Source organism: Nomascus leucogenys, chromosome 19 (assembly GCF_006542625.1).
Source record: "Nomascus leucogenys isolate Asia chromosome 19, Asia_NLE_v1, whole genome shotgun sequence".
Classification (NCBI taxonomy): domain Eukaryota; kingdom Metazoa; phylum Chordata; class Mammalia; order Primates; family Hylobatidae; genus Nomascus; species Nomascus leucogenys.
Window position 1 is genome coordinate 65,971,526 of NC_044399.1, and position 24,413 is coordinate 65,995,938.

Here is a 24,413-nt window from a genome sequence, read left to right on the forward strand (position 1 = left end):
TGCTTTATGTATTTTGACGCTTTGTTATGAGGTGCCTATACACTTAGGATTGTTATATCCTCTTGACAAATTGAGTTATTATATAATACTCCTCTTCATCCATGGTAATATTGCTTATTTAAAAATATAGTTTGATTTTTATATAGCCTCTACAACTGTTTTGATTAGTGTTTTTATATTTTTTCTCATCTTTTTCTTCTAACCAGTGTTTAGTTGGATATGTAAAGTTTTTTTGTCCTTTGTTTTGGTAATCAGCTGTGCTGAAAGAGTTAAGGGGCAAGCTTGAGACTGCTATCCTTAGAAATGTCTGCTAGCAAGGTTGGCCTGTGGCTGGCATCTAGAAACTTAGCTTCTCGTTAACGGTTAATAGAAAAGGGTGGTTGACTGTATCCAGACTGTGCAAACAATTTGGTTTACACTGAATACCTACTTCCCATTTGGAAGCATGGAATTTTGGAATGTACTAGACAGAGGGTGCCTATGTGACCAGCTCCTAACAAAATCTTTGGGTACTGGGGTCTCTAATGGAATTCCCTGGGCAGAAATGTTACACAAATGTGACTCCATTTCCAGTGCTGGAGAGAGGATGCACTCTATGTGATCCTTCATGAGAGGGAGGCAGCATATGGAAACCTGTACATGGATTTCTCCTGACTCCACCTATGTCTTTTTCCCTTATGATCTGGCTATGTGTGTATTCTTACTACAGCACCATAACAAATTTTAGCCATATGTATTAATACAATCATATGCTGAAACTCATGAGTCCTTCTAGCAAATCTCCAAATGTACGACTGGTCTGGAGACAGGACTCCTGACATGACAGGACTCCTGACATAACAGCATATAGCTAGGTCTTGCTTTTTAAAAATCGGATCTGGCAGTTCTAATCAGTACCCTGGGCACTTAAGCCATTTATATTTAATGTAGTTACCAATACAGTAAATACAATAATTATAGATTATTTATTTTTTGGCTGCTCTAGGGCAAGAATTGACAAACCTTTTTTTTTTCCTGTGAAGTGTCAAATAGTAAATAAATATTACAGGCTTTGTGGGCTACATGATCTCTGCTGACACTACTCAATTCTGCTATTGTAGCACAAAAATAGCCATAGACAATGTATAAATGAATGATTGTGGCTGTCTTCCAATGTTTACTTGCCAAAACAGGTTGTGGGCTGGATTTGGCCTGTTGGCCAATAGTTTGCTGAATGCTACTGTAGGATTTACAATACATATCTCTAACTCATCACACCCTAACTTCAAAATTATACCACTCCACATATGGTGTAAGAATCATATACAATATGCTTCTATTTCTCTCCTCTCATTTTTCATGCTGTTGTTGGCATACATTTTGGTTTTACATATGCTTAAAGCCCACAGTAAATTTTTATTGTTTTTGTTTTAAACAGTCTATTATTTTTAAAAAAAGATTTTGGATGAGTAAAAATGTCTTCCATATTACTCACATATTTACCATCTGTGGAGACCATTATTTCTTTGTTTAGATCCAAATTTCCATATGATATCATTTTCTTTCTTTCTAAGAAATTTCTTTCTTTCTTTTTTTTTTGAGACAGAGTCTTGCTCTGTTACCCAGGCTGGAGTGCAGTGGCGCAATCTCAGCTTACCACAACCTCCGCCTCCCGGGTTCTAAGAAATTTCTTTAACATTTCTTGTCTCACAGGCTTGTTGGCTATGAATTATTTCAGTTGTCTGAAAACATCTTTACTTAGTTTTCTTTTTTTAAAGCTATTTTTTCCTGGGCAAAGAATTCTAAGTTTACAGTTTTTTTTCTTTTAGTACTTTAATGACAGTTCTCCACTTTCTTCTGGCTTGCACAGCTTCTGACAAGAAGTCTGCCATCATTCTTTTCTTTGATCCTTTAAATCTAATTTTTATTTTTCTCCTCTTGCTGCTTTTAAAATTTTTCTTTATCCCTGGGTTTCAGCAGTTTTATTATGAGGTGTATTTACGATGTTTTCATTAGGCTTATTCTGCATGGGGCTTGTTGAGCTTCTTGTACCTATAGGTTTTGTGGTTTTCATCAAATTTGCAAAACTGTGGCCCTTATTTCTTCAAATAGTTTTTTTGGCCTCTCTTCCCCATCGCCAACCCCATCCTTTTGGGACACCAGTTACATGTATGTTAGACCACTTGATATTATCCTACAGGACCTAGTGATTTGTTTACTTTTTTCAATTTTTTCATCATTCTAGGTATTTTTATTGCTGGGTATTCATGGTTACCGATCTTTTCTCCTGCAGTGCCTACTCAGCTGTGAATCCTCCAAAGTTCATTTTTTCATATCAATATTGTATTTTTCATCTCTATAAATTCCATTTGGGTCTTTTAATAAATATCTTACATGTTTTACATTATCATACTCTTGTTTTCTTCTAGCTTCTTGAATATATGGTGCAAACTTATAATAGTTGTTTTAACATCTTTGTCTTCCATTGTCTCTGTCATTTCTGGCTTCATTTCAATTGATCACATTTTTTTTTTTTTTGAGATGGAGTCTCTCTCTGTTGCCCAGGCTGGAGTGCAGTGGCAATCTCCACTCACTGCAAGCTCTACAGGCGCCTGCCACCATGCCTGGCTAATTTTTTGTATTTTTAGTAGAGACAGGGTTTCACCATGTTAGCCAGGATGGTCTTGATCTCCTGACCTCGTGATCCGCCTGCCTCAGCCTCCCAAAGTGCTGGGATTACAGGCGTGAGCCACCACGCGCGGCCCATGTATTCCTACTTCTTTACGTGGCTGTAATTTGTTTACTCTGTGTCAGGCACTATGAATTTTACATTATTGAGTGCTGAATTTTGTCATACTCCTTTAAACAGTGGTGGAATTTATTTTTAGCCTGCACTTAATTTACTTGAAATCAATGGATCTGTTGGTGGCTTGCATTTAAGTTTGTTAGGGTGGGGTCAGACCAGCTTTTAGTCTAGGTTCAATGCAGCCCCATTACTAAGCTGATACACTTCTGAGAATTCTCCCTGACACCTCCTATTTTTTGAGTTATTTCTACTCTGGCTAACGGGAACACAAACTATTCCCAGCGCTTTGTGAACTCTGAGAATTGTTCTCTGTAGTTTTTTCTGGTGGTTCCTTCTCAGCCGTGGGTAGTTTCCTCTCACTCATGTGCAGAGCCAAAGTCTCAAGGGGGTTCCTTCTGTGGATCTCTGGAGCTCTTTCTCTGTGCATCTCCCCACCTTAGGTACTGTACTCCGCAAATTCTATGTCTTTCCAGTTCAGCAAGACTGTGGGGCTGTTCTGGGTTCTTGAACTGTAACCTGTAGCTTGTGCAATGAAGGGCTCACATTTCTTATTTCCTTTCTCTCAAGTATCATAGTCTTATTCTGCCTGTTGTTTAATATCTGAAAACTGATATTTTTCATAGCTTGTCTAATTTTCTAGCAGTTTAAGGTGGAAAGGTAAATCTGGCTTGTTGGTCATAAGCAGAAGGCCACATGAGTTACTTTTAAGCATTGTTTCAATAACAATTTTCAGAGATTGCTACCACAATTATAAATTTTCCTTTAAAGTTTTTACCTTTCTCTGTTTAGGCCAAAAAAACCTCTAAGTATGTAAAAGGAATTATTCAAAAACTGAAAAATCACCATGAATAATCAATTCTACTAACTTTTAGTGGACTGATTATAGTGTACATGTGTGTAATTTTCCAAATCCCTGATTTATAAAAAGGAAGCCCATTGAATCCTTTTCAGGCTACAGACTATCTGCATTGGTAGGCAAAGAAATTATTTTAAACAGAAAGACATATCCTGAGGAGTGAACCAATGTAGTTGACCTCCCTCCCTTTACTCAGACCCATGGTAAACAGAGAGAGAGAGAGCTATACTAGACTTTTTTCCTCCAGAAATGTACAACAATTAGGAGAGTCTTTGCTTGAGGAGTTTCCAGTTTAGCTGAGGAAGCAGGGTTTGTATTCATGGAAAAGGCTTGGGTGATAACTTAATAGCAATTATAAAGAAATGCAGGCATAAGAGCATATTAACCCAGGAATAATGCTGGATCTATGTACTGCAGAGGTACAGAAGATGTAAGTAAACACAGTCAAGTTGGATCAGTCATGGAAAGGCTTAGATATGACACATTTGCAGGTGTGTTTTTAAGAAAGAGCCTCAGCCAGGGAAAGAAGCTAGGGGATGGCTATTGCAGATACGTGCCAAGACAGCCTGGAGCCCGCACTGTGGCAGAGGCAGCAGTGGCTGAAGCACATTGCCTTCCAGGGAGATAGGAGGCGCCCCAGATCAGTGGTTGTCGGCACTTCTTTTTTTTTTGAGACGGAGTCTCGCTCTGTCGCCCAGGCTGGAGTGCAGTGGTGCGATCTTGGCTCACTGCAAGCTCCGCCTCCCGGGCTCACGCCATTCTCCTGCCTCAGCCTCCCGAGTAGCTGGGACTACAGGCGCCTGCCGCCACGCCCGGCTAATTTTTTATATTTTTAGTAGAGACGGGGTTTCACCGTGTTAGCCAGGATGGTCTCCATCTCCTGACCTCGTGATCCACCCGCCTCGGCCTCCCAAAGTGCTGGGATTACATGCGTGAGCCACCGCGCCTGGCCTTGTCAGCACTTCTTTTCTAACAAACATGATGGATTATGCCCATTAACAGGACATACTCCCAATGCCCAGTAGCTTTGATACCACTTCGTCCTATTTGTGAATGAGAATCAGAATCATGTGAGTGAGAGTGATAAGGAGGGGCAAAAGCAAGGTAAAACCACTGATGTCATAGGTTGATGTCATAGGTTGATGCCCCTTGAGGCCTGAGCAGCACAAAAGTGCTGTGGGTTGGTGGCTGGTAGAAGCACTGAGTCTGGGTACAGGAGGCTCCAACGGTAAGTCAGGCTAATGCAGCAACTTCTCTGTGGGCAGCAGCTGTAGGGTGGACAGGTGAGAAAACCCCCTGCTATGGACTGGGCTGTGTCCCTGGCAAATTCATATGTTGAAGCCCCAACCCTCCATGTGACTGTATTGGAAATAGAGTCTTTAAGGAGGTAATTAAGGTTAAGTGACGTCATACGGATGAAGGACTAATCTGATAGGACTTTCGCCTTATGAGAAGAGGAAGAAATCTCTCAGTCTGTCTCCTACTTTCCCCTTTTCTTGCTCTGCCTCCCTGCCATTTGAGGACACAGAGAGGAGACACCTGTCCACAAGCCCAGAAGAGAGCCCTCACCAGAAACCAAATTTGCCAGTGCTTGATCTTAGACTTTCAGCCTCCAGAACTATGAGAAATAAATGTCTGTTGTTTAAGCCACACGGTCTACGGTATTTTGTTACAGCAGCCGTACCTGACTGATACAGCCCTGGAGAAGAGAACCAGGAGAGAGGTCAGTGGGAAAAGTGATTGCTGTGAATGGAAAAAAAAATGACCTTTAAGGGCTACAAGCCATTTTAGGAGAGAAGGGCTGAAATTCACCCTTAGGGGCAGGATGAAGTATTGTGCTTTATGGGGAAACTACCTGATATTCTCTTTAGCAAACACAGCTACAAGGCAAGTCCTTATCCATTGTCCTTGGCCTTACATTACAGGACCCAAATACATATATTTTAGGTTTACAGTGTCTCATACGATAGCCACTAGCCACATGTGGCTATTTAAATGCAAGTGAATTAAAATTATAAAATTACAAATTGAGAGCTGGGCACAGTGGCTCATGCCTATCATCTCAGCACTTTGGGAAGCCAAGGCAGGAGGATCGCTTTGAGCCCAGGAGTATGAAACCAGCCTGGGAAACACAGTGAGGCCTGGTATCTACAAGAAAAAAAATAAAGAATTAGCTGGGTGTAATGGTACATGCCTGTAATCCCAGCTACTTGGATGGCTGAGGCACAAGAATTGCTTGAACCTAGAAGGTAGAGGTTGCAGTGTGCAAAGATCATGCCACTGAACTCCAGCCTGGGCAACAGAGCAAGACTCTGTCAAAAAAAAAAAAAAAAAAAAGTAACATAGCTTTGGCAAAAACATACACAACAGTGTACGTTGCCAAACAGAAAACCTAGCCTTTTTGCCTAAAATACCATCATCCACCAGAGCTTCCTATGACAGTAAAGACATTCTGTATCTGTGCTAATAAGATCACATGTGGCTACTGAACACATGAAATGTAACTAATGTGAAAAAGGAACTGAATTTTTAATTTTTTTTTTTTTTGAGATGGAGTTTTGCTCTGTCACCCAGGCTAGAGTGCAGTGGTGCGACCTCAGCTCACTGCAAACTCTGCCTTCCAGGGTCAAGCAATTCTCCTGCCTCAGCCTCCCGAGTAGCTGGGATTACAGGCAGCCGCCACCAAGCCCGGCTAATTTTTGTATTTTTAGTAGAGACGGGGTTTCACCATCTTGTCCAGGCTGGTCTTAAGCTCCTGACCTCGTAATCCACCCACCTTGGCCTCCCAAAATGCTGGGATTACAGGCGTGAGCCACCACACCTGGCCGAATTTTTAATTTTTTTTTTCCTCAAGATAGGGTCTCACTATGTTGCCCAGACTGGTCTACAGACCCCTGGCCTCAAGCAATCCTCCTGTCATAGCCACTATGCCCGGCTAATTTTTGTATTTCCAGTAGAGATGGGATTTGTCCATGTTGGCTAGGCTAGTCTCAAACTCCTGGCCTTAAGTGATCCACCCGCCTAGGCCTCCCAAAGTGCTAGGATTACAGGTGTAAGCCACCATGCCTGGCTTACGTTAAAAACTACAAATGCCAGTTTTAGTACAAATTTTTATGTGCATACAATAGCACTACTTGTTTGCCAACCTTTGGTTAAGAAGATGTGTCGAAAAGTCATGACTCACTTCAAAAGTGAAATGAGTCCAACAGATATTTTTTTAAAAATACAGGCCATACTGTATTCATTTTTCCCTTTAGAATACAAATTTTAAGAAGTTTTCAATGGCCAATTAACTTCCATGGTTATAAAATGCCTTTACAAACAGTACAGCAAAATATAGTTCTACTAAATTTGCTTCTATACAAAATTGTTTTGGGTTGTATTAAATTTGGGTGCGTCTATGGGAAGATACCGTACATGTGAATGTCGTCTGTCCTGTGAGTTGATAGGGGAATAAAGGCCCCATTCTGGAGTCACCCGATAACATGACTCAGCAGAGCTCCTAAGGTGTCAGGTTGTGGACTGCTGGCGGCACACTGGACTATGTGACGGAAATGTCCTGGAGTTTGGGATGTGCTTTGAGGACTGGGCCAGAGCGAGGCAGATACAGATGAACTCAGATGGAACCCTGGACTCAGAAGTCCTTGTTTCTGGTCATTTCCCCCGGCTAAGTCAACAGCTCACTCTGTGTTACCATCCCTCATACAGAGATGTGCCGTTTCTGAAAACAGTGAAGGCATACAAACTGTTTCTATAAGTTTTGTTATAAGAAGAGATAATGTGCTTGAAAAAAGTTGAAAATAGCCAGGTACAGTGGCTCATGCCTGTTAATTCCAACACTTTGGGTCAAGGCAGGAGGATCGTTTGAGACCAGTAGTTGGAGACCAGTCTGGCAACATAGTGAGACCCCATCTCTACAAAAATAAAAATAAAAAGTTAGTCGGGTGTGGTTGTGTGCACCTGTAGTTCCAGCTACGCATGTGGCTGAGGTGGGAAGATCTCTTGAGCCGTGATCACACCACCACACTCCAATCTGGGCAATAGAGAAAGACTCCATCTCTGAAAACAAAAAAAGTTTAAAATATATCCAATACAAAGGAGTTTTAGGGCAGTGAAACTACTTTTTATGATACTGTAATGGTGGGTACAAGTCATTATTTATTTGTCCAGACCCATAGAAAGTCTAACACTGAGAATGAACCCCAATGTAAACCATGAACTCTGGGTGATAATGATGTATGAGTATAGATTCATCAATTATAAGAAAAGTACCACTCTGGTGGGGAATTTGAGAGTTGAGGAGGGATAATTTGTCTCTGAGGGCAGCAGGTGTATGGGAAATCTCCATACCTTTGTGCAATTTTGCTGTGAACTTAAAATTACTCTAAAAATAAGATCTAATAAATTTTAAAATATATGCAATACTTAATTTTTAACACCCTTCAGAAATCTAACATCATTTTGAAAGCAGAGGAACATAATATGTGTAACTTGGCTTTCTTAAAAATTTCTCACATCTGCTTATAATAAGATTATAATGTATTCTGACAATAATTTTACACATACTAATTGAATGCGCAAGTGATGGAACTCTAAAGAATGTTCTGTCTCTCAGCTTGCCAGTGAAGCAGGGACAGCCCTGGAGAAGAGAACCAGGAGTCATTTAGGAAAAGAAGAAAATACAAAATCATTGGCTGGGCATGGTGGCTCACGCCTGTAATCCCAGCACTTTGTGGTGGAGGTAGGTGATTCAGCTGAGGTTGGGAGTTCGAGACCAGCCTGACCAACATGGAGAAACCCCCTCTCTACTAAAATTACAAAATTAACCGGGCATGCTGACGCATGCCTATAATCCCAGCTACTCAGGAGGCTGAGGCAGGAGAATTGCTTGAACCTGGGAGGTAGAGGTTGCAGTGAGCTGAGATTGTGCCATTGCTCTCCAGCCTGGACAACAAGAGCGAGAAACTCCGTCTCAAAAAAAAAAAAAAAAAAGTCTCAAGCTATACTGCAGCAAAGACACCTACTTACGTTCATTCAACCAGTTTCCTAAACTCCTCTGGCCTGAATCCTGTTTAACAGCGATTAATATTCACACTTACTTGCTCACAGGTCAAGAGTCAACAAAAAGAAAACTTAAAACACTGGACGCTTTGCTCAAGAAAATGCTGCATTTCAGGGTCTACAAGGTGCTTCCTTGGTTTTGGCATTGCAGGGAAACTCTGGGAGAACTACAGCCTGGGTGGCCCCTTTTCAGGATAGGAGGGCTATCTGGCTGTGACCTTAACCCTTTCATTCATCCCTATCAATAAATGCTTTCATAATCTTTCCTTGGCATAATACAGAGTGAAAACCTCATTTTTCCTGTAGGTCTTCGTTCTTTTAAGTCAGGGAGCCTGTTAAAAGCTTGGATTCATAGGCTGTAGTCCAAACTAAGGACTCATACCTCTGGGAATGAGGCCAGGAACCTCCATCTGCAAAGGGCGCCTCTGGTGTATCTGAAGCAGCTGTTGCCCTGGGCTCACGGTCATGCAGCAGGCATTCAGTCCACAGAGGGCCAGGGCACAGGGCAGCAGCACCCAGGTCCTCCCTCCTGGAGGGGCTCCATGCTGTAACCTGTCCTGAGGCTTAGCTCCTCTCTGCTTTTTCTTCCCTATGAAGATGTTCTTGGCAAGGAGCTTTCATTTGTTTAAGACACTGGGAGCTGAGGACATGGGAAGAAATGAAAGTGATAAGGGTCCCACTTCTTCCAGGCTGGCTTCCAGGCTGGGCTGGCCGCAGCCTTTCTATTCAGGTATTCTGGTAGAGTACTGGAAGGCCAAATGCATAGGGGCCAGGATAGCTGCCCAGTGGGTGGGGATGAAAGGGCCATAACACGGCCCACCCTTCCAGACCTGAACTATTCAAGTCAACACACAGTGCATCAGAATAAAGAGCCAGAGTAGGCTGGGCGCGGTGGCCCACACCTGTAATCCCAGCACGTTGGGAGGCCGAGGCGGGGGGATCACTTGAGGTCAGGAGTTGGAGACCAGCCTGGCCAACATGGTGAAACCTCTTCTCTACTAAAAAATACAAAAATTAGCCGAGCATGGTGGTGGGCACCTGTAATCCCAGCTACTTGGGAGGCTGAGGCAGAATAGCGAATAGCTTGAACCCAGGAGGTGGAGGTTGCAGTGAGCCGAGGTCGTGCCACTGCACTCCAGCCTGGCAACAGAGCAAGACTCCATCTCAAAAAAAAAAAAAAAAAAGAGCCAGATTAGATCCCCAGTCAGCAAGCCAGACTTTAAAACTTGAACAGCTTCACATCTTTAGAAACAGATTTTGTCAATCAGGAGGGGCAATCAACCACTGAAGCATAGAAAAAAAAAGCCTGACGCCATCACACGTTTGAATGATAAAAATCAGTTCCTGGCCAGGCGCAGTGGCTCACACCTGTAATCCCAGCACTTTGGGAGGCTGAGGTGGGTGGATCACAAGGTCAGGAGTTTGAGACCAGCCTAGCCAATAAGGTGAATCCCCGTCTCTACTAAAAAAATACAAGAATTAGCTGGGCGTGGTGGCGGGAGCTGGGAGGCTGAGGCAGGAGAATCGCTTGAACCTGGGAGGCAGAGGTTGCAGTGAGCCAAGATCGCACCGCTGCACTCCAGCCTGGGTGACAGAGCGAGACTCTGTCTCCAAAAAAAAAAAAAAAAAAAAAGAGAAAATTAGTTCCTAGCCTCTCCCAGATTCTGGCCATGGCTCCATCTAAGATATGCACTGCCTAAATGAAATAGAATGCAAACCACATATGAAAGCCACATAGGTAATTAAGAATTTTCTGGAATTCACATTTTAAAAGTAAAAAACCAAACAGGTGAATTTAACTTTTATTTAACTCAGTATATATCTAAAATACCAAATATCATTTCAATATATAATAAATATAAAATTACTAGACTATTTTATAGTTTTTGGTCTTATGGCTTTGAGATGTGGTGTGTAATGTAAGCTTATAGCACATCTCAATTTGGACTATCACATTTCAAGGCTCAGTAGTCACCTGTCATTAATGGCTACTGTATTGGGTATTAAAAGTCTAAGAACTTGTCTTCTGTAGTTTTCCTACATAGGGAGATAATTTCTGGGCAGTCTGCTGTCAGTATATGGCCCTTTGAAAATTGTGCCTAGTTGTTATTGAAACAGAATAAATTGGTCATTGGGCATTTGGTACATCAGGCTTTTGTGAGTTTGGTTAGTGGGAGTCAGTACCCCTTCCAGTCAGCTCTGGGATACTCACAGGACCTGGTTCCTCATCTTGTGAGGCTGAGAGACAGATGTCTAACTGTGGTGAATTCCCAAAAGAATTCCTCTCTATGGGAACATATTTGTGGCCAGCTGGCCTTCCCCAGATGATTCCTTCCTTTACCACTTTTGTGTGCTTGGAGCTCCCGTAGTCCTCAAGGCTTTCAGTGCCGTGCCTTTCAGTAGCTAATACTTTTTGGGTAGACATTATGGCCTCCCATCCAGCCAAATATGAAGTATGGTGAATAACGGTATCTTTATCATGAATGCTACCAGTGTTGACTTAATGACTTCAAAAATTAGACATTTTCTAACTTTGGTGCCCAATCCGGGCACAGCATTTGGGTTTGTCCAACTAATGTGTTGGATAACATGAGTTGCCCTATGTCTCCCTATGCTGAACCTGAAACAGTCCTGGAACTTTTTTATTTTATTTTTGTGGTTGCAAGCATTTGTTTTTCCTTTTTCAATTTTAAAATACTGTTACATATTTAGCAGGTACAAGTGCAGATTTCTTTTTTTTTTTTTTTTTTTTGAGATGGAGTCTTGCTCTGTGGCCCAGGCTGGAGTGCAGTGGTGCAATCTCAGCTCACTGCAAGCTCCACCTCCCGGGTTCACACCATTCTCCTGCCTCAGCCTCCCAAGTAGCTGGGACTACAGGCGCCTGCCACCACGCCTGGCTAATTTTTTTGTATTTTTAGTAGAGAAAGGGTTTTACCGTAATGGCCAGGCTGGTCTCAAACTCCTCACCTTGTGATCCACCCACCTCAGCCTCCCAAAGTGCTGGGATTACAGGCGTGAGCCACTGCGCCCAGCATAAAGTGATTGTTAAACTAAGAAAGTGAGGAAGGAAAACCTTAAGTAGAATTTCCTCTTCCCCTTCCCCCTGCCAGGTAAGCTGGTCAGCAAAGCCAAGCTGCCTTCCACCAGCGTTCCGGGAAGAGATCGGAGCTGGCATTCCTCGCTGCTCCATCTTCCACCAGTGTTCTGGGAAGAGATCGGAGCTGACATTCCTCGCTGCTCCATCTGAGGGACTTGCCCCCACTCGGGCCCTTCACCTGTCACTCACAGGCCAGGCCATCCTGCGAACCCCTCCTGCCAAGTCACCTGCTTTGCCTCTTTTCCCTGCTGTTCTCATTTCCGGCCAGCTCAGCCTTATCCGTTCCCTAGACTTAAAACTCTCTTCTCTGAACTCTGCTGCCATCCCCTTTGCACCTTCATTTTGCCACAAATACCACTGTTTAACTTTTTTCTTCTGCCTCTTACCTTCATGCTGTGCTTCCCAAACTTGAGTCATCATAAGAATTTCCTGGCTGGTGATGAAACATTATGGATTTCCAGGCCCCACCCCTAGAGATTGGTAGGACTGGAGCGTGGAGATGGGAACATGTGATAAAACTTCCGGAGAGTCTGAGGACCAGGCCAGCCTAGGGGACGGTCCTAAGGAGAGTCTGGGATTCATGACAGCAAGTTTGAAAGGAGATTTCTCTGTTTATCTTCCATTTAGCAGTGGGACCAGTAGACAAAGGTCCTGGCTGCTTTGCTATCATTGTTTTGTCACCTTTTGGAAGTTCACCCTATCACTGTTGCTCACCTGAGTGGACCTGTAGCTGCAGCCAAACCATGTTAACTCTGAGAACAGACCGTGGGCTGCTCTGCTCTGTGCCTCTAGGAGCCCCTGCCTTTTGTGATCACCTGTCACAATCCTACCTTTCCTCCAGAACCCCCTCAATGCCACTTCTTCCCTGCGGCTTTCCTTGTCCCACACACAATACTTGTTTGTTCTTTCTTCTCCCGCGTCTCTCTGTGTGGCTCTTCATTAATTCCAGCCTGCTTTGTATCAGTGTATGTGTTCGTTTCCCCACAAGACTGTCCTTCTGCAAGGGAAGGCTCCCTTTCCAATCTCCTTTGCACCCTCCAGCAGGCAGTGCTGAGACTTGCCCAAGAGGCTTATCAATCAACATTGCTTGAATCAGACTGAAAGAAAAGGCAACTACCTCCCACACCCTGCATCTTTGCACAGGCAAGCTCTGAGATTCATGACACCAACTGCGGCAGAGGCTCTCGGAAGAAAAACGAGTGAATGAATTGGAAGTCGAATGGGTAAACAGGCTGTGCCACATTACCCAAGTTCCATAAGCCTTTAAAATGGCAGCAAACCTACTCAAGACAGTTACTAATATATACCTGCGTACCTCAGTAATGGAACTGCATTACATGACAGGCAAAGTTCTTATTTACTCTGTGGAATTCTGTACTTCATTTGATTACAATCTGGCACAGAATTTGGAAACATTACCAAACATTGTCCATCTTCAACATTCCCTTCCTGTCTCTCCTTCCTTATTTCCTTCTACCCATGTTAAGGTGGGGTGGAGGAAGGAGAAAGAACATTAAGAGATTAAGCAAACAAACAAAAAAAAACCTTAACCTAGATTTTGTTTTTGTTTTTGTTTTTTTTTGAGACGGAGTCTCCCTCTGTCGCCCAGGCTGCAGTGCAGCGGCGTAATCTCGACTCACTGCAAGCTCCGCCTCCCGGGTTCACGCCATTCTCCTGCCTCAGCCTCCCCAGCAGCTGGGACTACAGGCGCCCGCCACCGCGCCCGGCTAATTTCTGCATTTTTAGTATAAACGGGGTTTCACCGTGCTAGCCAGGGTGGTCTCGATCTCCTGACCTTGTGATCTGCCCGCCTTGGCCTCCCAAAGTGCTGGGATTACAGGCATGAGCCACCGCGCCCGGCCCTAACCTAGATTTTGTAGTCTGTTTCATCATCTATGTGACTCCATGTGAAAAAACTCATATACATGTTTTTCCTATCCACATGTGACCCTGGCTGTTTAACCCCAAGAGACAGACATGATGAAGGCACCAGCATGTTCCATACCTGGACTTCCAGGCCTTGTCTGAGTGTTCGTTTATAATTCTTTTAATAAACAAGCCAATGTAGGCCGGGCACGATGGCTCACACCTATAATCCCAGCACTTTGGGAAGCTGAGGTGGGCAGATCACAAGGTCAAGAGATCGAGACCATCCGGGCTAACATAGTGAAACCCTGTCTCTCCTAAAAATACAAAAAAGTCGCCTGGCGTGGTGGCGGACACCTGTAGTCCCAGCTACTCGGGAGGCTGAGGCAGGAGAATGGCGTGAACCCGGGAGGCGAAGCTTGCAGTGAGCCGAGATCGCACCACTGCACTCCAGCCTGGGCGACAGAGCGAGACTCTGTCTCAAAAAACAAACCAAAACAAAACAAAACAAAAAAACCCCACAAGCCAGTGTAAATCGACAGCAGTCACCTTTCTCAGCTCCTCAAAGGCAGCAAGAGCTCCCATTTACCTGTCATCGTGGTGAACAGTAATTAACAGGCTCTGTGCTAGGCACTTTACATCGTCTCATGGTGAGGAAAGTAAACTTGTGTAAGTAACTGGTAGTAGAAATAGTAGACTCTTTCCTTGTTGATGAGAAATGTCAAAGATTGTATGACATCCTGGTCCTTGCAGACAACCTCATGGCCAGACTTTGGTTTCTGGGGAGTAATGCCTTTTGGGCACCTAGGATGCTGCAGGACAACTGCTCCCCAGCTTCCAGGTCCCCCAGTGCTCCTTCTTCCCCATAGGGGTCCAGCTGTGTCCCCTAGCAACATCCCCTCCATGCCTTACAAGACCGTGCTCACCTTTAAGCCGAGCTCCAGCTCCCTCAGCGAGCGCTGAATCTCTCTAGTGAGGATATTCATCCGGCCGCACTCCTGGAAGGCAACTACAATGTAAGGGGTGCGCTCCTCCACTTTGGCCATCAGTTCTGGGATGTTAAACTCGTCTGTCACCCGCTCCAAAATTTCTTCCAGAAGTGCCTTGACCTGCCCCACAGAAGGAAACACAGCATTAAGAAAGGGCTCTATTCTCCAGAAGGAATCCATTTGCCTGCAGTGTGTGACCAGAGATGCCACTCACCCATCGTCTGCTGCCCCTCCACCCACTGACCTGGCCAAACTCTTGCCTGCTTGTCTAGGTCAACTAGGTCAGGGCTGAGGACTGACTGACCACAGTGGGACCTCTTCATAGGCTGGCCAAGTTCCTGGGGCTTGCATGCCTAGCATAATAAGATGAACACAAACACCTCTCTAAGAATTTGGAGTTGAAAAACTCAGAGGCTGACCCAGTTAGCTATGGGAATCAAACTAGAAAGCCGTAAGACAGACTTGGGACAAAAGGTGGCCCCTGTGGGCCGTGTGAAGCTGAAGTGATGAGCAGCAATGACAAATCTATCTATCTATATCCAGATACAGTATATCTATATACAGTTATATACAATATCTATCATCCATCTAATCTATCATCTATCTATCTATCATCTATCTATCTATCTATCTATCTATCATCTGTCATCTATCTATCTATGTATCCGGCCATCCACTCAGTTCTGAGTTTCTATGAGGCAACACTGCAGTTTCTATCCTTGAGTTCTGGAAGAAACACCCTAATCTATCATGTCAACCTCCTGTTACACCCCACGATTCTTTTCCCCACACAACTGTCAGCTAATTAGATCAGGGGAGCTAGGACAAGTAGGGTCTCTCTCCTGGAAAATTGGAATTGAGGCTCAGAGATTCTGAGTTAATTTGGGGCAAGCACTTGGAGGTTGAATCTGCCATTTTGGAATAAATGAGTAAGCCCAGGAGGTCTGTCAGCAGAGAAAGAAAAATGAAACAAGTGCAGACATAATAGACCACACAGCCAGCAAGTTGGGACAGAGGGAGAGAGGGGAAGGAGGGAGGGAGTGAACGAGCACCGGCCCTTTCTGGAGTCCTGCGAGCTGAGCTCTAGGGGCCTGTGGTGGATATCTGTTGTTTTTGTCTGTTCATTATCTCTCTTCCCTTCTAGGAACAATTCCCTATCTCGTTTGTGAAACTATGTCTTCCCCATTGTTTTATGTTTATGTTTAGTCACTGGGCCCAGTTTCCCCTGAACCAAGTTAGGCCAATCAGATGATGTTTCCCAGGAGCACAACGATTTGAATCTCAAGCCTGTAATCCAAGGAACCACTGGCAGGATGGAGGTGCCTGGAAAGGACGGTCTACCCTTCTTTTACCTGGGACTCTAGAGCCATCGTGATTTTTATTTGTTCTTAGCTTGACTCCCTTGACAGAGTGAGCTATTTCTTGCCTAGTTAAGCTCTGTTGGTGTCTATAGCTTGCAACCAAGGAGGCCTGACCGAGTTAATACAGTTCTGCCATGCATTACCCATGTGAACGTAAGCAAGTTACTTAGGCCTCAATTTTCTCCAACTGTAAACACTTCCAAGAGTGTCTTTTTCTCCCCTTGTCCCCTTTCCCAACTCCCAGAGTTGATGTGAAGATCAAATCAAATGAGCTGATGAGTGTGGCAGTCTCTGAAAGGTATGAACAACTATATAAGTGTAAAGGATGATAAATATTCACCTTGCCTTGTATTGTTAACATACAATGCCATCTCCAGGAAAAGAGCTGATGTTAGAAAAAAAGAACGTAAAAACCAATCACTCTGTCACAAATGGGTCTTTGGTGCTGTCATAGCAAAAACTGGAATCGGATTTTAATGGTACCTGAGAGCAGCTGCTGGGATAGAAGACAAATGGCTAAAATTATAGATATATTTTTCTCTGGAGCAGAGCTTGAAAAAACAGCTCTATATCAGCGAGCTTCCATTTGGACATTATTCACAAAGAGACAAAAAGATCGTCTGGAGGTATTGTTCCAAAATACACAGGATGTGGGGACACAGAGTTCTGTTTCATCTCTGATCAGGCTGTCAAGGGTGTGGGGGCCTGAGAAGGGAGAGGGCTGATAGGGAAGGGCCCAGGTCCACAGACGTATGTGGGGCCCTCTTTTGCTCAGGGAACCCAGAGACTCTTTCAGATAGGAGGAGCGGGTTCCAAGGGACGGAACAACAGACAAACATTTCTGCTTTCTTCCTTTCTGGAAAAGTAATAAATGCTTATCAGAAAAATCTAAACATTTCTGATACACATGATATTAGAAGCAAAGTCCTCCCACAGTCTTAACTCTTCCCCCAGTGGGAGAAAAACACTGTTCAACTATTAGTTTTTTGGTATATATTCCTGCAGATGCCCTTCAGTGTACATAACTCTATTCCTCTATCATCCATCCATCCACCCACTGTCCATCCATCACCCATCTACCCATCACCCATCCATCCATCCATCCATTCATCCATCCATCAGTTATCTATCCATCATCACCCATCTACCCATCACCCATCCATCCATCCATCCATCCATCCATCCATCCATCCATACATCCATCCATCCATTATCTATCCATCACCCATCCATCCATCAAGCCATCTATCTATCTATCTATCCATCCATCCATCCATGTAACCTCCCTTCTCACTCCCTCTCTTTAGCTATATACTAAAACCCCCAGCTCCCCTTCATATAGATGTAAACATGGGAGCAGAATTGAGTCAAGAGTTCATGAGCATATGTAGAGTGTACAACCTCTCGGTCATTTACTTCTTAACAACAAAATACTCTCCGGGCTTTGATGCTTTGCCCCTCATCTTGAGCTGAGCTGCTGTGTGGACAGGAAGGAACATAGCTCATAGGAACATGTGAGCTATGTGAGAAACACCACCATGGCCAAATACTGGGATACTGCACAATCAGATGTGCACCCAGTAACTTGCACACGTGTCCCATGCAGCATTGTGCATGGCAAGTAATCACAGTTCATATCATTTCTGAAATACACACACAAGCACATACACACGCCATTTCTTGGGTTAGCTCGGGGAGGGGATAAGGAAATGATAAGCGTTAGAACCTTCTTCGAACCTTGACTGAAGAATTCTATTACTTATATAGTGTCAGCCTTTTCCAGTTTTAGACCTAGGAACATTATTCATTCTGGGTGGGTTCTCTCTTTATTTTCAAATTATGCATCAAATAGTGGAATAGACTGAGTAGAGTGACATGGAGCAGCTTTCTCGAAGTATGCTCACCTCATCAAAATCACTAGGTTGCCAATGCAACCTAACCCCAGGCCTCGGAGTCAGAATTTCAATCTCTCTGGCACATTCTTAGGCATATTAAAATTTGAGAAATACTATTTTGATGACATGACTCCATAACTTTATATAAAAGTCCAACTCTTTTAGTATCAGTTTGCTTTCCTAAAATCAGTCTCTAGAGCCTAAAAGTTTGATAATCTTCCCAAGGATGTTTACTTGTAAACCTAATGGCATCTCTAAATTAAAGAACCCAGCTAGGACTGGGTGCAGTGGCTCACGCCTATAATCCTAGCACTTTGGGAAGTCAAGGTGAGAGGACTGCTTGAGCCCAGGAGTTCAAGACCAGCCTAGGCAACATAGCGGGACCCTGTCTCTACAAAAAGTTAAAAAATTAGCAGGGCGTGGTGGTACACACCTGCAGTCCTAGCTACTCAGAAGGCTGAGGTGGAAGGATTGCTTGAGGTTAAGAGTTGGAGGGTGTAGTGAGCTGTGATTATGCCACTGAACTCTCCAGCCTGGGTGATGGAGTGAAATCTTACTCTTAGAAAAATTAAAAAAATTTTTTTAAAAATCCAGGCAGTACCATGGGGTGGATGTGAGCTGGTACAAATACATCTTTAGGAAGTTGGTTAGCTTGTCTCAGAAAAAATTTCATGGAGAAATTTCCCTTTGGTGGCCCATTCTTTTTTTTTTTTTTTTTTTTTTTTTTTGAGACGGAGTCTCACTCTGTTTCCAGTCTGGGAGTGCAGTGGTATGGTCTTGGCTCACTGCAACCTCCATCTCCCAGGTTCAAGCGATTCTCCTGCCTCAGCCTCCCGAGTAGCTCGGATTATAGGCACCCGCCACCATGCCCGGCTAATTTTTGTATTTTTAGTAGAGACAGGGTTTCACCATGTTGGCCAGGCTGGTCTCGAACTCGTGACCTCATGATCTGCCAGCCTTGGCCTCCCAAAGTGCTAGGATTACAGGCGTGAGGCCCATTCTTTCTTTATCCTCAGCTACCCCCACACCAGGATCAGAGCCCCCATGTTGCCTTGGGTTGTCCTGAAACCCACACCTCACCCTGGTCTGCCTTTCTACTCCATAATTCCCTTCCACCTTCCTAAAATTTCAGAAAGTCCTGTGCTTAGTAGCAGGTAACTGTGTGTTAAGAGACTCTCGGACTAGAAGCCATTGACACAGAGAGAATGCGCGTGCGTTGTGAAGGACTGTGCTCTTCCCCACCGGCATCTGGTTGGTGACCTGAGGTGGGGATGCTTAGGGGCAGCCCCTTGCCCATCCTTGCTTAGTTTGCCAGGGGATCAGGAAGTCACATTCAAGGTTCCCAAGCCACCACTGTTCAGCCTTGCCCTTTCTTCTCTTTGGCAGAGAAGATGAATAAAAATGGACTTTGGGTGGACTGGCAAAGAAAACTGCTGAACCCAATGGCAGGGACTTCCTATGATTTAACTGATGGCCAGCATGATGATGACAGGGGACGGGAGGGGCTCTTGGCAGGGACAGGCAAGTATCTCCAGGCTGCAGGTGGTTGGTGCCTCGTGTGCTGTCTATGCTGTCTACTGCCAAAATGGCCAGCAGGAGAAAGGTGTGCATCTATGATCCTCGGGCTCCCTCAGCGCGATCTCAGGCAGTCCCCACCACACACACCTTTTCTTCTCTTGTGGCCCCCGCTCCATCTCCGGCCTGGCTGTCCCGAGGCTGCAGCTCCAGCACAGTGCGGAAGAGCTTTTCTGAGGTTTGGGTCAGGAAGCCAATCTCTGCGTTCGGGTGGAGGCCATAGAGGTAGGGGGATTCTGGGGGCAGCTCAGCATCGATGTACTGAAAATCAAGGGCAAGCTCACTGAAAAAGAAACCAACACGTACCTCCCATCTCCCACACCGGCTTGTCTTCTGCAGGGAGTCCATGGGCTGGTATCCCCGCTCCAGGGGACACTGCTCGCCATCCCTGGTTGACTTCAACACCCTCTCCACCTATTAGTACACTTTGACATCATCTGTTTTTGTCGGCTGGACCCGTTTCCCAGAACTTCCACATTCATTCTATCATTCTCTCTTTTCTGGGAGGCTTAGATGACTTTATCTATCTCCAGTCCCACTGCCTCCCACTCCTCCCTGATGACTCTTTTTCCTGCAGACCAGAGGAGGACTTCTCACAGTCTTTCAAAAATACAAATCCCTCCCTAGTGATTTTACTTAAGCTCGCCTAGGATCCCAGACCTTTCCTTCTTCTTTTTCTCTCCCCTTCATCGAAATCAGAGATGACAAACCTGAACACATACATGGGATGGCGCATGGAAAATAAACAAGTGAATTGGGCTTAGGATGAGGGAGGTGAGATTGGCCGCGAACTGGAGAGTTTGCGCCCCTGGTGAAAGGTATTCAAATAAAAAAAAATTTTGAAACTGTGTGTCACCCAAGCAGCCCCTTTCTGTGGTCAGTGCTAGTGGCCAGTCTGCCATGCCTAATGCCTAAAAATCCTTCCCAGCGGCTAAGGCTCAGTTTTTTGTTTTTTTTTTTTTCGTGAGACAGGCTCTCACTCTGTTGAAAAACCAAGAGTACAGTAGTGCTATCACAGCTCACCGAAGCCTCCACCTCCCAGGCTCAAGTGCTTTCCACCTCAGTCTCCCAAGTAGCTGGAACTACAGGTACATGCCGCCATGCTCAGCTGATTTTTTATTTCTATTTTTTGTAGAGATGAGGTCTCACTATGTTGCCCAGGCTGGTCTCTGACTCATCAGCTCAAGTGATCCAGTGATCCTCCAGCCTTGACCTCCCAAAGTTCTGGGATTACAGGCGGGAGCCACCGTGCCTGGCTCTGAATGCTTTGAGTACCTCTTCATGACTCTTTTTACGATGGTGGGAAAATATCCCTCAAGTTCTGTTCCTGATATGATTTTGACGATTCCTTGGTGTTATTAACACCTAGTCTAATAGATTGCTCATTCCTCAAGGGCCGATTTGTATGTTCATTTTTCTATTTCCTCCAGCGTTTTGTGCATGTCTGGACTCTATGTAGATGCCTTAGAACCATCTATTAACTGACACATTAAAGAGAAGTATAAAGAAAGAGAGTGTACCTCAGTCATTTGGAAATGTGCAAATCAATTTCACCCTTACTGGATAAGAGAAACGGACTTCCTTTGCCTGTTACTTGCTCCAGTCTCCTGTCGAATTATCCCATGGACACTAGGGGACGCTGTTGCACAATTTTCCTGGGTAAAGCCTTCTTGCCTTCGGTGAAGTAGTTAAAAACATTTCCTCTTATTTTCCTTAAAGAGCTTTAGTGCTTTAAATCTCTTCTTATAGGCCCAATTTTTCTGGATCAAATGACTTTTACGATTTACCCTTATCTTAAGTTTTACGAATTAAGAAAAATTTTTTTAAAGCTTGCAGTTAATATTTCTATGATCAATATTTCCCTTATGTTTTATATTCAAGAATTTTTCTAGGCATGTTCAAAAGCCTACCAATAAAAACTGTTAAAAAATATCTTTCAGGCCGGGCGCGGTGGCTCACGCTTGTAATCCCAGCACTTTGGGGGGCTGAGGCGGGCGGATCACGAGGTCAGGGGTTCAAGACCAGCCTGACCAACATGATGAAACCCCGTCTCTACGAAAAATGCAAAAATTAGCTGGGCGTGGTGACACACACCTGTAATCCTAGCTACTCAGGAGGCTGAGGCGGGAGAATCGCTTGAACCTGGGAGGTGGAGGTTGCAGTGAGCCAAGATCACACTACTGCACTCCAGCCTGGGTGACAGAGTGAGACTCCAACTCAAAAAAAAAAAACAAAATGTTTTGGAATGTATCCCATGGAAGGTGAAATTGGCAAAGATGCATACTTTAAACATAGCTGTGGTAATAGTAACATAAAAGACCAATAATAAGAAAACCTCTATGAGGCCGGGCGTGGTGGCTCACACCTGTAATCCCAGCACTTTGGGAGGCTGAGGCAGGTGGATCACCTGAGGTCAGGAGTTCAAGACCAGCTTGGCCAACATGACGAAACCCCGTCTCCACTAAAAAATACAAAAACCGGGTGTGGTGGTGGGGGCCTGTAATCCCAGCTACTCAGGAGGCTGAGGCAGGGAGAATAGCTTGAACCCGGGAGGCGGAGGTTGTAGTGAGCCAAGATTGCACCACTGCACTCCAGCCTGGGTGACAGAGCAAGACTCTATCTCAAAAAAGAAAAGAAAACCTTCATGAGAATGCTGACTGTGGCATACGTATGTGGCATGTGCCTGTGTTCATAGCCACCAACAGGGAGTGGGAGGGGTGAGTGACCTGAGTGATCTTGGCACAAGACCATGCTCCTCCAGGGATATTTAGAATCACCGACAGAAACTTTATCAAAAGTTGGCTAAGGTCTTGCCTGAAATTTTGCTCCATGAAAAATGGCTTTGTCAGGCCGGGCGCGGTGGCTCACGCCTGTAATCCCAGTACTTTGGGAGGCCAAGGTGGGCAGATCACGAGGTCAGGAGATCAAGACCATCCTGGCTAACGGTGAAACCCCATCTCTACTAAAAAAATACAAAAATAAAATTAGCCGGGCGTGGTGGCGGGTGCCTGTAGTCCCAGCTACTTGGGAGGCTGAGGCAGGAGAATGGCGTGAACCCGGGAGGTGGAGCTTGCAGTGAGCCGAGATTGCATCACTGCACTCCAGCCTGGGCGCCAGAGCAAGACTCTGTCTCAAAAAACAAAAAACAAAAAACAAAACAAAAAAAAAGGCTTTGTCAACATCCCAAGTGAAAACAACCAAATAACTGTCCCAGATGTTATTTGTAGAAAACAGCAACACATAGAATGACTGAACCATTTGATTATTAATTTGAGGCTAGAAATCCCATATCTCTCAACTTCAACAGGGCAGGCTTGGGGCATAGGACCAGATTTGACATGCACTCAGCTGTCTAAGCCCTTCTGCCCCGGCCCCTGCCTGCAGCCCATGGTGATGTCCCAGCAGAGGCTTCTCTGGTGGTGCAGGTCAGCGTGGGAGGAATACCCAGGGCCCTGTGAGCACCCTCACAACATCAGAAGTACAGAGCAGAGTCTCACCTGATGATAACCATTGTAGTCCATGTTGCCTGGGAGTGGGAACCCTGGGGCCAAAGACAGTTCTCCTTCTAACATTTCTGGTCGAATGAATTCCCCCAGGTAGGTTCTGCAGAGTCTTCTGTCCCAGTCGTCTGTGATATGGCCTCCATACATGATCTCTCCAAACAGGTAGCGCAAATCATCATAGGGGACCTGAGTGATGGGGGAAAGAGAGAGGAAGGAAGGAAGACCTCCGCACAGGCGTCGGGACTGGCCTGCCATCTGGGCAGCACAGAAAGCCACAAGAGGGGATGCTTCTTGAGATTGGGAGCAATGTCTTATTTTTCTTCATACCCCCAGTGCCTAGCAGGGTTAGGGGTGTTTGGGGAGTTCATTAAAAGCTTGAAGAAGGCCGGGCGTGGTGGCTCACGCCTGTAATCTCAGCACTTTGGGAGGCTGAGGAAAGTGGATCACCTGAGATTGGGAGTTCAAGACGAGCCTGACCAACATGGAGAAACCCCGTCTCTAATAAAAACACAAAATTAGCTAGGCGTGGTGGCTCATGCCTGTAATCCCAGCTACTCGGGAGGCTGAGGCAGGAGAATTGCTTGAACCCGGGAGGTGGAGGTTGTGGTGAGCTGAGGTCGCGCCATTGCACTCCAGCCTGGGCAACAAGAGCAAAACTCCGTCTCAAAAAAAAAAGAAGAAATAAAAGCTTGAAGAATTACATCAAAGAGTGAAGACAGGAAAGATGCCAACCCCACGCCCCACATATATATGCCTTCCCTCTTTCATGCTCATTAACTGTGACAGTGAAGGCAGGCTGTACCTAGAAGTCCTTTAAATAGGTGAATGTCAAATGGAGAAAAGTGAGGACCAGAGTACTTTTCTAATTTTCTGCCTTTAATGACAAGATTAACTGTCCCCTTTGAAAGTTCAAAGTGAATAAACAAAGCCCACAAGTTCATTGGTGTGAAACTTAGGGAGGGAGGTCACTGGAGGAAAGCCAGCAATGAAAGATTACTGTTGAGAGGAGTGAGCTTCCCAGGCCCAAGGGCTGGAGACAGAAGGATCTCTCAGGGCTTCTGGGCCTGGTTCGTTTTCCCCACGAGGAAGAGGTGGTGGCCCTGCTGACTCTGTGTTTGGTTCCTGAACTAGAATAACCTTGACGAGGTGAATATTCCCTTAATTGGAAGAGCACTGATTGTTAGCGAAGTTTGGGAATTTATATCAGGCAAGTGTGAAGTCTCTTCCTGCAGATTCACAGCCTGCCTGCCATGCTGTGAAGACACAGGTGTGGTCTGGTGGGGCCTGGGACAAACTCTCATGGGACTGATTCACTGTGTGAGTCTCTAGTTAGACTTCCTGAGCATCCATGGCTCTCACCTCACAGTTGTACTATTCTCAGCCTTTGGGCTAGTCCTGGAGTTGGCACTGCCTCATCCCACCTGT

General features: G+C 45.0%; 1 protein-coding gene across 1 annotated transcript in view; it reads right to left on the reverse strand.

Moving 5' to 3' along the window:
• Positions 1-24,413, reverse strand: part of DNAH9 (dynein axonemal heavy chain 9) — a 377,489-nt gene that overhangs the window by 20,746 nt on the left and 332,330 nt on the right. The window contains exons 65-67 of the mRNA XM_030799425.1: positions 22,983-23,174; positions 19,576-19,746; positions 14,592-14,774 (exon numbers count right to left, since the gene is read on the reverse strand). Coding sequence (XP_030655285.1) covers positions 14,592-14,774; positions 19,576-19,746; positions 22,983-23,174 — 546 coding nt within the window. The remainder of the gene's footprint in view (positions 1-14,591; positions 14,775-19,575; positions 19,747-22,982; positions 23,175-24,413) is intronic.